Source organism: Macrosteles quadrilineatus, unplaced genomic scaffold (assembly GCF_028750875.1).
Source record: "Macrosteles quadrilineatus isolate MER2022 unplaced genomic scaffold, UCM_ALF_1.0 Scaffold_1__1_contigs__length_201487025, whole genome shotgun sequence".
NCBI classification, from domain to species: domain Eukaryota; kingdom Metazoa; phylum Arthropoda; class Insecta; order Hemiptera; family Cicadellidae; genus Macrosteles; species Macrosteles quadrilineatus.
The window spans coordinates 17,268,441-17,283,298 of record NW_026542594.1 but is presented as its reverse complement, the minus strand read 5'-3'; the positions used below and the strand labels follow the sequence as shown (position 1 = coordinate 17,283,298).

The window sequence follows — 14,858 nt, the reverse complement described above, 5'->3', positions numbered from 1 at the left end:
TAACATAATTTACAATAACTTTTGAACCGTAATTTTTACAGGAATGGGATTTGTGCCGTTTTGTTCAGAATATAAAGGACTATAACATACTACATTTTTATCAAAGTCGTTTTGGGCCATTTTTGGAAAAATCCTAATTTTCCGTTATTTTATGGGGTTTTATGGGAAAATCCCCATTAAAAATAAAAATTTCTTAAGAATGAAAAAAACTCTCAAAATTGTAAGGACCATAACATACTATATTAAATCAAAACCGGATTATTTTTCTAAAATCCTATTTTTCGTTATTTTATGGGTTTTTTTATGGGAAAATAACATAATTTACCATAACTTTAGAACCGTAATTTTTACAGAAATGGGATTTGTACCATTTTGTTCAGAATGTAAAGGGCTACAACATACTAAATTTTTATCAAAATCGTTCGGTCCATTTTTGAGAAAAATCTATTTTTCCGGTTTTTTATGGGTTTTTATGGGAAAATCCCCATTAAAAATCAAATTTTCGAAAAAATGAAAAAAACGCCTGGAGATACCATGGATTAGAACCTACATACCAAATTTCATCGAAATCGGACCAAAGGTGTAGTCTCTAGCTCTGTACACATCCAGACACACAGACACACAGACACACAGACACACACACACACACACACAGACATCACTTCGAAAACCACTTTTTTTGGTCCAGGGGGACCCAAAACGAATATATCCACTCAAAACTCAAACTCGAAAATTTTGACGAAAACAATACTTTCTCCATATACTACGGTATAGGGGGAGAAAGTAAAAAATAAAGTTCCGGGGAGGGGGTGGGGGAAATATCTCGCAAATTTATGAACCAATTTTCAATTTTTTTTCATCAAACATTTTCTTTTTTCATGCTCTTTCATTTGATATGTTACAAGGGGTACCTTGCTATTTAAAAAAATTAAGTTGGTGGCAGGGGGGGAAGGGGGGAATGTGAATGTAACGTAGAATTCAAAACAATTGGGCCCCCTACGTCGATAGATGATTCCCGCAAACTGCATATTTCTATCTATTGCGGTTTTTACATTAATAAAGATGCAAGTTTTTAAAAAAACACCCTGTATATATATATGAATCTCAAAACTGTCCTGAACAGATCCCACTTGCACTTTGATGTGCAACTTGTAGGCTACATCAAAAATTCCAAATAAGAATATTACCTATCTTAATCACAAGTTTGCAAAAGAAAATATTGAAGACTCTAATGTCCTTTCACTTTTCCACAGCATTTAACCCTAGAGGCATTACAAAATGGATACATCCGTTCTGAGTACAACCTGAGAATGTAATGACGAAATAAAAGTGGCTGAAAGAACATTAAGAGGTGAAGAAGTGAAGGGACAGTTGAAGGGTAACAGTAACATATTCTTGTAACAGTAACAGTTGGCAGCAATGCAACTTGTAAACTGTAATGTTATAACAGCTGTGATAAGCTGGAATCTCAACAATCAGTTGCTTGTGACTTTTCTGCTGGCAGATCACGGCGAATATTGATTTTTGAAAAATAAAGTTTGTTAAAGCAACAACTATTAGCCTATATTTCTTTTGAAACTCTAAAATTCCTTAACTAAATTTGCCTAAAAAAAATTAACAAAACCAAATTTTTAAAACAACATTTAAGTTGGATCCTTTTCATTAATTTTGACGTTATAAATCTCGTAAAGACACTTAATTTAAAAGCAAAAAGATCCCAGCTGTTTCCAGGCATATGTACGGATAAATTTGCATTCATAGTGATTGATAGAATATTTGATTTATTAGATTTATTGATTTATTTGATTTATTAATATTTTGATGATTAGTCTATCTATATCCTTACTAGCAGTTACCCGGCGCGCGTTGCTGCGCTAACAAAATACATCTGTCTGTGTGAAAAGCATGTTTTTTCTACATTTAAACCGACGATAGTCAGGGATTGCCCTAGTGCCTTATAATGGTGACTGCAAAAGCAAGACACTAAGGAAATTGTAGTTGCTTAAATTCAGAGGGTAATTCGGATGAAATCATCAGTATTCTTATGATTAGGACTATTTCTCCCTTAAACCTACCACAGATAATTTTTGCTTTAATAAATTTTGACGTCATTTTTTAAATCGTTAATCTGGTAACGTTGTACAGCTTAAGTGGATTTAAGTTTCGCATTAGTATTATTGGAGTTCCTTCTTTTAATGACAGTAATGTGGTGGGTTGATGACAAATTGAGAGGCATTTGAATACCCGAGATAGCACGCACTATTATTATATTCTTTTAATAATTTATGTTAGATTGTGTGGGTATAGAACGAAAGATATCCCTTTTATTGTTTATAATACTTTGATTAAGGTTTTATGTTTTTAATATTTAATATTGGAGAATTTAAACGCTGTTGAGTGCACAGGTGTGCTGCGATTGGGGTTTAATACATTTGGACTTATTCAAAAGTAAAATAGTTTTCTTTGCTGCACTCTGTAGAAACACTGTGGCACTATTTCAAATCATGACTAAAGCTAATACAGAATGTTGTGATTATTCAAACCTACAAAACAGTTGGTGAAAGTAAACATCTGCTTTTAAATTATATTTATTTGTAAACATTGTAGATCCAAAAGTCTGACATTGGCCCACTTAAAACCCTCTGGGGCAGAGCCCTTTTGACAGATCTGCACCAAACTTCACTCGAACCATCCTTGAAAGATGCTTAATAATGCCTGAAAGTTTCATTACAAACTGTCAGCGGTTTCGGAGTCCATAACGTATATACATACACACATACATATACATAGTTCCTCTTTTATAGATATACTTATACATAATACGTCAAGGCGATTTCTACGAAACACTACTCCTCCGTTAATAATGGACGGATTTTTACAAACGATGTGTCAAAATGAAGTATTGTTAGTGTAGATGCCCCCTTTCACCAATTCCTGTAATAAAAGTCCTCGTGCTTTGCCCCACCACAGGCCATCAAAATCCTAATGTATTTCTTATGGATAAAAGATTTTGTTTACTTAAACGGACGAATAATTTGTATTAATTACAGCTGTTAATAGTAAACATATGATACACACCAGGCGTTAGTTTTCAGTTTCGATAACTAGAGTGGAGTGATTGATTACATTATCTTTGAGTTGACTCTTTTAAGTCATCGGAAATTATATTCGTTTTGAAATAACGCCCGTAATACTTTCCAATTGCTTGAATTTGAGCAACAGGTGCACTAGTCCTTATCCTTATATATAATACGTGAAGGCGATTTCTACAAAACACTACTCCTCCGTTAATAATGGACGTATTTTTACAAACGACGTGTCAAATAAAGTATTTTTTGTGTAGACGCCCCCTTTCACCAATTCCTGTAATAAAAATCGTCGGGCTTTGCCCCACAGGCCATCAAAATCCTAATGTATTTCTTATGGATAAAAGATTTTGTTTACTTAAACGGACGAATAATTTGTATTAATTACAGCTGTTAATAGTTAACATATGATACACACAAGGGCGTTAGTTTTCAGTTTCGATAACTGGAGTGGAGTGATTGATTACATTATCTTTGAGTTGACTCTTTTAAGTCATCGGAAATTATATTCGTTTTGAAATAACGCCCGTAATTCTTTCCAATTGCTTGAATTTGAGCAACAGGTGCACTAGTACATATATAATATGTGAAGGCGATTTCTACGAAACACTACTCCTCCATTAATAATGGACGGATTTTTACAAACGATGTGTCAAAATAAAGTATTGTTAGTGTAGATGCCCCCTTTCAACAATTCCTGTAATAAAACTCCTCGGGCTTTGCCCCACAGGCCATCAAAATCCCAATGTATTTCTTATGAAGAAAATATTTTGTTTACTTGAACAGACGAATAATTTGTATTAATTACAGCTGTTTATAGTGAACACATGATACACACAAGAGCGTTCGTTTTCAGAGTGAGTTCGTTTTCAGTTTCGATAACTGGAGTGCAGTGATTGATTACATTATCTTGGAGTTGACTCTTTTACATTGGAAATTATTACTGTTAGGGTTATTCGTTTTTAAATAACGCCTGAAATACTTTCTAATTGCTCCAATTCAAGCAACAGGTCCACTTGTCTATACTATTATATAAAAATTTAATGGTGTCTGTCAGTATGTGATTACTATTTAACGTAAAAACATCTGTAATGACTGGGCTTTAATTTTACAAAAATATATAACTACCATACCAAGGATGGTCACAGGACTATTCACACATCAATACTGACCGTGGGCTTTGCCCCTTTGGTATTAAAAGTTCTTAGGTGAGGATTTTAAAAGTAAGTTAATATTGATTGGTCTCCATGGCTGCAAAGAGATTACAGGGGCGTACCCAGAGAGGGGCAGGGGGGGAGCTGCCCCCCCCCCCTAGAAGCCAGGATAAGGTATAAAAAATTGAGATCCAAGAAAAATTTTAAAAGTACGAGAAAAGATGAGTAAGATAGACAAATTTTTATGACATATTTTGACACATGTTATCAATTTTTCATTAGTTTCTGAGTTATTTCTTCAATAAAATAAAAAATTCCTACATTAGTAATAAACAGACCAATTTCTTGCAATATGTATAAACTAACAACTTTGTGTAGTATAATGAATAAATTAATACCTATAAACCTATTTTTTGTGACATTAATTGGTTTTAATTTGTCTTCAACAATAATGTAACGAACAAAATTGCTCTACAGCATAAGTTATCGGCCGTAGAACGATTGGCACACATTTTTAGCCGATTTGGAATAGCACGACTGGCACAATCATTAGAGGGGATTAAGAAGGGTCAAACTGTAAGGTTCGGAAAGGCACGATTGGCACAACAGACCGGTAAGGAAGTAGTAGGCAGGTAGCCAGAATGACGGAAAATGGAAATTGTTTTGTCCCCACAAAGTCCCCGCTGTAGTGCTTATTAGAGTTAGCAATTACTTCATCCATGGTGTAAGTTTGAGCGACAAATCTGCTGCTACGGTCACTGCCCCTGCTGGACCCAAATAAAACTACACTAACCCAACATAACTTAACTAACCTAACCTAACCTAACTTAACCTAACCTAACTTAACTTAACCTAACCTAACCTAAGCTAACATAACCTAACCTAACCATTGAAAATACGCAATATTACCGGCAAATGACTGTCGTAGCAGAGTTGACGGGGAATTTTAAACCTCCCGTTTTCCCTCGTCCGATGGCGTTTACCTGGTCGAGCGGTTGTGCCAATCGTGCCTTTTCCAAACTGGCGAGTTGACCCTACTTATTCCGCTCAAATGATTGTGCCAATACTGCCATAGGCAGAAGATCCAAAAATGTGTGCCAATCGGCCCGTTCCCAAGTTATCAGGCATTCTTCAAAATAGTTTACCACACATTTCAGGTATTACATAAAGCCACTTTATAAACTAAGAATTAAACACTGGATTATAGAGTTAGGTTTGTTATATTAATGTCTCAAAATAGCGTAAAATACGCTAATTTCAGCAAATTGTTTTTAACATTTTCCCGGTGTGCCGGCCCTTTTTCAAGTATGCTCTTGCCCCCCCCCCCTAGTTTTGATCCTGGGTACGCCCTTGAAAGAGAACAATCATAATGTTTACATTTGCTTTAGAACTGCTAAATTGCTTTTTTCACAATTTCAGACAGCTGCTCCAAAGAAATTAAATGTAATATTTTACACAACTATATGGCAGGTTTATTTAATCTAAAACTTTATCATAGAATATTTGTTATCAAAACTATATCAATGATTATTGAATTAAAAAAAAATCCATAAGTGTAACCCAGTTTCTGCTTTACATTTTTTTAAGTGTCTAAGTTATGAAAAAATAATGTTATTGAAATATTTTCATTGAAACCGTAAGAAAATTACAATGTATAGACGTTTTGAATGAATTTGGATGAGTTGTTTTAAAATTCAAACTGTTTAACTTGTTTTTGATTAAGTAACCTAACATAACTTGCACTTCACATTGACTTTTTTACATTTAGATTAGTTTAGAATTGTGTTTTGCTACACCTATGCTTAAATTAAACTAAAGAATACCATAAATAACTAAATTGTACGCTGTTGATTTTTGTGTTCTAAAGTATGAGGATTGTGTGTAACTATATTTAATTATTAAATGGTAATACAAAAACGTCACATAGTTCACTTAGGCCAGGCGCACACAGGCGATTTTGAGTTGCGCAACAGTTGCCCGACTAATCGGGGGACTGTTGCGCAACTCTCTCGGAGACTCTGAAGTCTAGCGACAGTTGAGCTGGAGTGCGCACACAGGCAACTTTTTAGTCGCGGATCTAGTCTTGAGACGTGTTGGAAATACATTCGTAACAGCGTTCCAAATGGATTTCAATGATACAGCCTTAGTATGTGCTTTGTTGCTGAAGTTTCGCGCGCGAAAGAAAAAGAGAAGATACTGGGTTCATCCCATATATATAGTGAGCAACTTGTGAAAGGACAGTTTCAATGACTTTAAATATAGTCGGCCTCTTCTCAAACATCCTCATCACGCACACTCATACTTGTAATTTTCTAAAATCTTCACACAACAAGAGAGCAAACACTAGTGACAGTTCTGACCACGAGTAGTTGAACTCCTGGGGTGAGACTGAGCGACACAGCGACTATTTAGTTGCATGTGTGCGCATCTACACTTGTTTCAATGGATACCAAACCTGGAGCGACAGTCCCGCAACAATTCAGTCGCAGAGCAGTCGCTGGCAAATTGGGTCCGGGAACATCGGTTGCAACAGTTGCGCGACTGTCCCCAGACTGTTTCCTTCGTGTGCGCACTCCAATTTAAAACAATGTTGAACATTTTAGTCGGGCAACTGTTGCACGACTCAAAATCGCCTGTGTGCGCCTGGCCTTAGTTATCAGTTCACATTTACTTTAATGCATTTCAATAAATTTATTATTTGTGTTTTGCTACAACAATGATTAAATTAAACCAACAAAAATCATGAATTAAGCTGTACATAGTGTTCTTTTGTTTCCAAAATCAATGAAATATCTGTTGATATGTTTACTTAATCAATTGTAAGTGTACAAATGTAAAGACAATGGACTATGGCACTGAATAAAAGAAATGGTGTGTATATTATGAAATTTCATTCATTTTTTCATGATATTTTTTTAGAGTAGAATCAGAGATGCAATTACACATATACTGTATTTACTATTACATTTTTTAGTCCTTGATATTTTGATTATCATATTAGTTTTGTCTGCCGTCTTTATTGTTAAATTAATAATTTACAATTTTTTTAGTATAGATATCGTTTCTTTAACACGTTCACTGCTAATGACGCACTTGTGTGTTATCAATATATTAGCAGGTATATAATTATATAATATATTTTAATCCACAGTTTATAGTATACAATTTATTTAATTAAAGATATATTAGCACTCCATATACAGTACATGATCATGTTTATGTTTTTTCCCATATATAAAAGTATTACATATCATTTATTAGCAGTGAATGTGTATTTCAAAAGGCTATTGATAAGGCACAACAATATTTCTTAAGTTTATACCGTAACAGCGGATGTTGGTGTTAATAATGATTTATTGTGGATGAAGATGGAAGGATTTGTGATTTAATTTAAAGAAGATTGACCTAAAAACATTGTCCATTTAAATTTAATAATAAGTAGTTTTGCAGCTTCAAGACTGAATTTTAAAATGATAAAAATAAAGAAAAAGATAGGTTGAAGGTAAATCATGTATGTGAAAATGTTATTTGAAAATTTGCTAAGATAACAACAGCAAAAAAGAAGCAGCTGTCTGGTACATACAGTATCAACCTACACAAGATTTAAAATTAATCAAAACCTAAATGGCGGTTTCCACTACTTACTAGATTAAAAAGCCATAAATTCTTTTATAAAGGCCATAAAGGTTGAATTTTGTCTCTAAAAGCGTTGGCAAATGTATAACTACTTTATACAACAGATGTATAGATAAAAATGTTTCTATTTTGTGTGCTCTTTCCGTTGCCAAGCAAGGGGACAACAGCTAGTAATTACTAAATTATCCAATTCAAAATAATGCTACTAAACATAAACCATTCTTAATTGTAATCTTTGACTCAAGTTGGTAATTAGCCTAAGCACACATGGTCAATTTTTTTATCGGCCGATTAAAAAATTGGCCAAAAATAAATCGCCCTTGATTTATGTTTAGGCGCACATGTGACGATCTTTTTGTCGATAAATGAATTTTTTGAGTGTGTTAAGCTACCCTTAAATTGACTTTGTTGAATTAACCTGCGTTTGTGCTCTTCTAGTTAGATCAAAGAAAAAAACAACATAAATATTGTGAAAATAAGCCAGAGACTTTTAAATGGACTGTTTTATAAACTGTACATTTTTTTACGTGATAACAGTAAAAAGTTCTTAAATTACTATAGCATGTCTGTTGAAAGTTTTGATAAGCTGTTACTATTAGTTGGACAACAGATTTTTGGACAATCTTTTTACTAAAAAATGCCGTGTGCGCGGCAGGTAACAACCTGTACGTAACAGATTCCCGGCCGACAATCGCCTCAAGTACGAATCTGCAGCAATTTGCGTTTTTAGCGAATTTCCCTATAGGGAAATGCAGGGGAAATGGAAGTACCATTACCGTAGGTCTCATGGTAAGACCTAGGCCCGGGACCGATTTACTTTTTCATTTTGATGTTCCCAGAGGCCAAAAACACCATTCGTTCAAATTTTTATATATCTATATATAGATATATACATATATATGTGTCCATCCGATAACTAGCACGATAACTTGAGTAATTTTTGTCCGATTTTGATAAAATTTGGTTTGAAGGTGTAAGGCGGGATAAACTTGAACGAGTTCGCGAACCAGCATGATCCGGCTATGGGAACGGGGGTTTACGGGGGGTTTTATGGGGTAAAAATAGGTTTTTCACATTTTTGACCCAAAAACATAAAATTTTGCAAAATCTTTCCAAACCATTTTGTAGAGCTTTAAAAAAACAAATAATTTAGTATATTGAAGTTTTACTATGCGCCTAATGGTTACGGAGAAAATTCCAAAAAAATGTAAATTTTTAATTCCCATGTTATTCTTATGGAGAACAAGTAAACTGTTGTAGTTTGCTTGTTTATGAACATATTTTGATCAAATTTGGAAAATGTTTTTATTTCTTACTAACTATTAACATTTTACAAAAAAAATCAGTTTTACCCTCCCTGATGCAGCAAACCTAAGTACCTGTTAAACTAATTCTATTTTAATAGGAAATAAATGTTAAATTTTTAAGTAGACATTTTAGTGTAAATCCAATCAGGCAAATGGGAATTTGCTTAGTCTGCAGGTTTGCTGCGGTGGGGGTATTTTTTATCGCCTCTGTGCGTTCTTCCATTATAATACACGACAAGTGTACATGTTGCTCGAATTTGAGCTTTTGCAAAGTATTACAGGAGTTATTTCAAAACGAATAACAGTCATATTTACAATGAGTTTGAAAGAGTCAACTCAAAGATTACCGGTGTGTAACTCAGACCATGTTTATCTTCCTTATTGATAAACCTAAAGCATTCCGGCCGGTTTTCTCCTTCTCAAAATGCCTCGCTGTAGAGGCAACACAGGTCATTGATAGAGGGCCAATTGAGAACAAAAAGTCGTTTTAGGGTAGTGTAAGGGCGCATTTGTAACCTAATAGTTGATATTGTCTAGGGTCAGGTGCTGACTGTGATGAGTTAAGCCTATTACGCGCCATTGTTTTGTAGCTGCGGTCGTTATCACGACTACGCCTCCTGTCTATGTTTCGTTGTCGTCGCGTCGGAGGCATTTAAAAGAAAAAAAACAACAAATAAACAAATTTTATCCACACAAAACAACGATAAATGCACAAATTTAAGTTACAATCATGCTAACACGATCCGTCATAACGACACAAAACAACGATAAATACACAAATTTAAGATACAACCATACTAACACGATCCGTCTTGGGGGTTATGTTTACACAAACTCAAATAGTAAATAAATGTACTCAATGCGTTTCATTGAATTGAAAAATAAATAACAGCAATTAAATTATACAGCTGATCAAAATGTAAACAATTATGTTCTTCATAAGGATAACATGGGAACTTTCAAAGCCACTGGGGCAGAGCCCAAGGGACTTTTTCTCAGATGTAAGTCCAGTTTGCAAATCTACGCGACACGCTCTTTCCAATGTGACGTCAATGGATAAAATCGGTTAAGAAATGGCGGAGGAGTTCAACCGACAAAGTTTCATGTAGCGTATTAATTATACAGATGCACAGATTGGCCGATGAAATAATCGCATCAAAATAATTGCTCGTGTGCGCCTAGCCTTAGTCAATGACCAACTGAGAGTGAGCAACTCAGCTAAAGATTTGAGCCACTCTTGTAAAACTAGCTCAGAATAAAAAGCGATACACAATCTTTGTCTTTATCTTTCTTCATTAAAAAAAAATACTGAAATTAGTTAATGCTGTAACTGATTGATATTACTGATACTGATCCAAACAAACCCCCATTACAGTTCAGTATGTTTTTATGACATATCAATTAGAATTTAAGATGGTCCTTAACCATACGGGAAATATTCTGATTTATTTAAAAAAACAATTATATATTATAGATGAATTTAGTTGTATATTTTGTGATACACATGAGAAAGTTAATTTTAATAAATTTCTACACCTCCCCAAGTTTTACTTGTCAGTTATCTGCTTCTAAAAATTTAGAGTTTCCTTGGTTTTTGCAATTCGGTGCCAAAAATAAGGAATGCTGAAGAGCTTAATTATTAAACTAAGAGCTAATTGAATCTACAGGGTGTCCCGGAACTCTCTACCAATATTTTAGGGCATTGTTCCTGGGTAAGAAACATATCTAAATATCATATTTAAATTGTCCGGAAGTCCTTAGTTATTCAGATAGCCGCCATTTTGTTTTTTTCACTTATTAATTTTTTTCTGAAAATTGGTTAAATATACGAAGTTGAAACTTTGCACAAACATTTATGACAACTAGACAAAGCTACAAAAAAATTATGACGATTTTTCAAATTCATAAAACAAAATGGCGGCTGTTTAAAAATTTGTTTCTTAAATTACTCGAAAACCGTTGATTTTACAAAAATTTTACAAGAATAACTTTTTTAAGGCAATTTTTTTTACAAATCGATCGACACCTTAATCTTTAAGATCGGACGAGTATTAACTGAGTTATGGCAGTTTTAGTGATACGTGACCGCTTTCAGCATGCGCTGCAACTAATATCCGGCGGTCACGTATCACTAAAACTGCCATATCTCAGTTAATACTCGTCCGATCTTAAAGATTAAGGTGTCGATCGATTTGTAATAAAATTGCCTTAAAAAAGTTATTCTTGTAAAATTTTTGTAAAATCAACGGTTTTCGAGTAATTTAAGAAACAAAATTTTAAACAGCCGCCATTTTGTTTTATGAATTTTCAAAAATCGTCATAATTTTTTTGTAGCTTTGTCTAGTTGTCATAAATGTTTGTGCAAAGTTTCAACTTCGTATGTTTAACCAATTTTCAGAAAAAAATTAATAAGTGAAAAAAACAAAATGGCGGCTATCTGAGTAACTAAGGACTTCCGGACAATTTAAATATGATATTTAGATATGTTTCTTACCCAGGAACAATGCCCTAAAATATTGGTAGTGAGTTCCGGGACACCCTGTATAACATTCTTGTAGAACAAAATAACTACATGTTTAACTTATAAATAGTTTTTATTTTTGAAGATCAAGGTTCAAATTTGCACCAAATGTATACAAATTGCAAACAGTGTCAGTCACTTTATGAGGGTTGTAATTTTATTTCCTTATCAGAAAGATTTATAAGTTAGAAAGATAACATTGTTTGTTAGTGGTCACATGAAAGGCAATAAAATGTTCTTAAAATATTACATTACACACTTATGACATTCAAACTACCCTAAAATTAATTAATCCCATGAACTATTAATTAAATACAATCTTGGTAAAGGTAATTTTTGGAACTGATGAGATTTTATAATTTTTCCTTTTGCAAATAAATAAAGTCAATTTAAAACTGGACTCAAGACTGAATTTCTAATTTGTGATTTAAAAAAGAATGTGTGTAAATATTATTTGGATTTTTAACCACATATATTCAACCAAATCAAAAAGCTTGTTTTTATGAGTTAAAGTTTCATACATCTCCATACTCTCCTTCTACGAGATAAATATGTTAGCACTTTAATATTGTGGCCAAAAAGGGTTTAATCAATACCGAATGAGTTATGTTACAATAGCTTTAAACTGTTTAATGCACTGCCTAAGATGGAAACCAATGTGGACAAATTTGGTAAAGGAGTTATGACTCTTCTTTTGTCACACTGTTGCTACAGTGTCCAAGACTGTTTAAAATGCTTATAACGATTTATATTATAACAGATCTAAAGTTTTTAGATTTTGACGATAATAAAATATTTTTTGTTAGTTTTATAAAAAATGTTTGTTGACCCTATAATGCAGTTTGTAACTGTCATAAATAGGAAGATTTGAGTTTGAGTTATCTTTGCTAATCTAAGTTCAACATACTCCTTTTTACATTTGTGATTCTTTCTGATCAGTCTATACAGTTTATGTATAGGCTTATATTGTTTACTATTATTTATTACTTATTATTTAGTCAACATAATTGCACTATTCAACAGATATAATACAACAGATTGGTTGGTCATTATGGTTATTTATTATCCTCCAGTATTATAATCACAGCGAAACTATCTCAACTAGTACAAGAAGAGTGGTTAGCTTTTATTATAACCACCAAAAGGAGCCAAACATGTAAAATCTATAAGTATAAAAGAGGATGTTTGTATATATATTTGGCAGTGATAAACTCAGACACCGCTGAACCGATTGCCACGGACCTTGGTACATACGTGTAGAATTTCATGGAATAGGTTTATACACCATCAATTTCGTGATCCGTCCAATCGGCTCCACCCCAGTGGCTCTGGAGTTTCCCATGTTAACCTTATAAGAAATTGAATTGATGAATCTTAACAGCTGTTTCAATTAAACAAGTTGGTTCTGTTCTATGATGTTCAATAGCATTAAACTTACAAGGATTACCAACAGGGTGCAGCACTATTATTTCTTTTACATTTATGCCAACAGCTAATTTGCAACCAAAAGGTGAGTGAGCATAGCGAACGAACTTCAACCTGGAGGCGAGTTAGCGTAGTGAACGAGCTAACCTGAAGGCAAGTGAGCGCAGCGAACGAGCTCCAACCTAAAGGTGAGTGAGCGTAGCGAACGAGCTCCAACCTAAAGGTGAGTGAGCGTAGCGAACGAACTTCAACCAGGACGTGATTGAGCCATGCGAACGAGATCATCTTGAAAATTAAGAAGTTAAACGGGGCAAAGCCCGCGGGTTACAGCTAGTTCACTCTAAAATAAAAGAGGAACAATCAGGTGACATTGACACACTCAAATGTATCTGACATGAAAACACATAAACAAGGCTTTGAATTAAAAAGGATGTAATTATCAATATTCAAAGTCAAAGCTGTTACTTAAATAAGCTAGATATTCATAAAAACCTACCTTCCTAAGACCTACCTTTGAATTAAAATGCTTTCCCAAAGTCCATTTATTACAAAATTTATTGTTAACTGTTGTTAAACAAATACAAAAAACATAACCTTTTAGAGTCTACAAGTCACACATTCAAAAAAGTCCAAATTCAAACACACAATTACAAAACTATACAACAATCCCTAATGGGAGAAACAAAATAACTTACCCAAACACTGTCCCACAAACCAACACTAAAATTACCAAGCACAAACTAAACCCACACCAAACCGATGATATACCTGGAGAAAAGGAGGAACGGGGTGATTCGCATATGGGAGGTAAAAAGTGGAAGAAAATAAGAAAGATGTGGAGGAAACAGCGGAAAAAGCTGTAAAACAGAACTCGAAGAGAGGTGAAAATGAGAAATCTACATTCGGAATGGTAAATGGACAAGGCATTGCGACAGGGAGCGACAGTCTGGTCTATATTTAAACATGCATTTGGATGGTCGGGTGAGCGCATGGCGGATGATGATTACCTTCTAGCAGAAGATCTCAGGTTTGTATTGGCCCATGAGGTCCAGGCTGTCCTCCTGGGAAAAAAATACCCTTAGTTAGTGTTTCAGTCATTCACACACACAAACTCACTTTCCACCATTAGTCAAGCTGTACAAAAATCTTTGTTTTTAGATTTTAACTATACAATATTATTAAAATACTTTGAAAACAAAATATTAGGTGATTTTTAAAGCAACAATAGAGGTAACATTGTTTAAAAAATTAAGTTAACTGAGAATGGGGAAAATTACTCTAAGTGAAAAAAATTACTACACAAAAATAATATTGTACAGTTGAACCTCGTTTGTACGAACCTCGATAAAACGAATTCCTCGATAAGACAAATTTTTTGTAATCCCCTTGACACTTTCATATAGGTCAATGCTAAAAACACCTCTATACAACGTAGTAATTAAGTTAAAAACCTCCATAAGACGAATTTGTTTGTGACATGGGCTAGGACTGATTTACGTCTATACAACGAATATTCTTAGCACAAAACCTCTACAAGACGAACGTGACCTCTATAAGACAAATTTATCATAATCTTAACCTCCATAGTACGTAGTTTTCAAAACAAACAGAAGCTTGTCTCAACATGAAACCCCCACCCATCCCTCCTCTTTCTTCAGTCATTTTTGGAGAAACGTTGGAGCGAGGAGAAACCTCTATAAGAAGAATAACAGCAGCATTAAACCTCGAT

At 34.0% G+C, this 14,858-nt stretch overlaps 1 protein-coding gene across 3 annotated transcripts in view; it reads right to left on the bottom strand.

Moving 5' to 3' along the window:
• Nucleotides 1-14,858, bottom strand: part of LOC129004410 (MICAL-like protein 1) — a 259,639-nt gene that overhangs the window by 53,978 nt on the left and 190,803 nt on the right. Inside the window, exon 1 of one of the 3 annotated variants that reach the window (XM_054433005.1) lies at nucleotides 13,898-14,057. The exons of the other annotated variants lie outside the window; for them this stretch is intronic. Coding sequence (XP_054288980.1) covers nucleotides 13,898-14,056 — 159 coding nt within the window. The 5' untranslated portion in view covers nucleotide 14,057. Of the gene's footprint in view, nucleotides 1-13,897; nucleotides 14,058-14,858 lie in introns of those variants that run through there. 3 annotated transcript variants of the gene reach the window in all.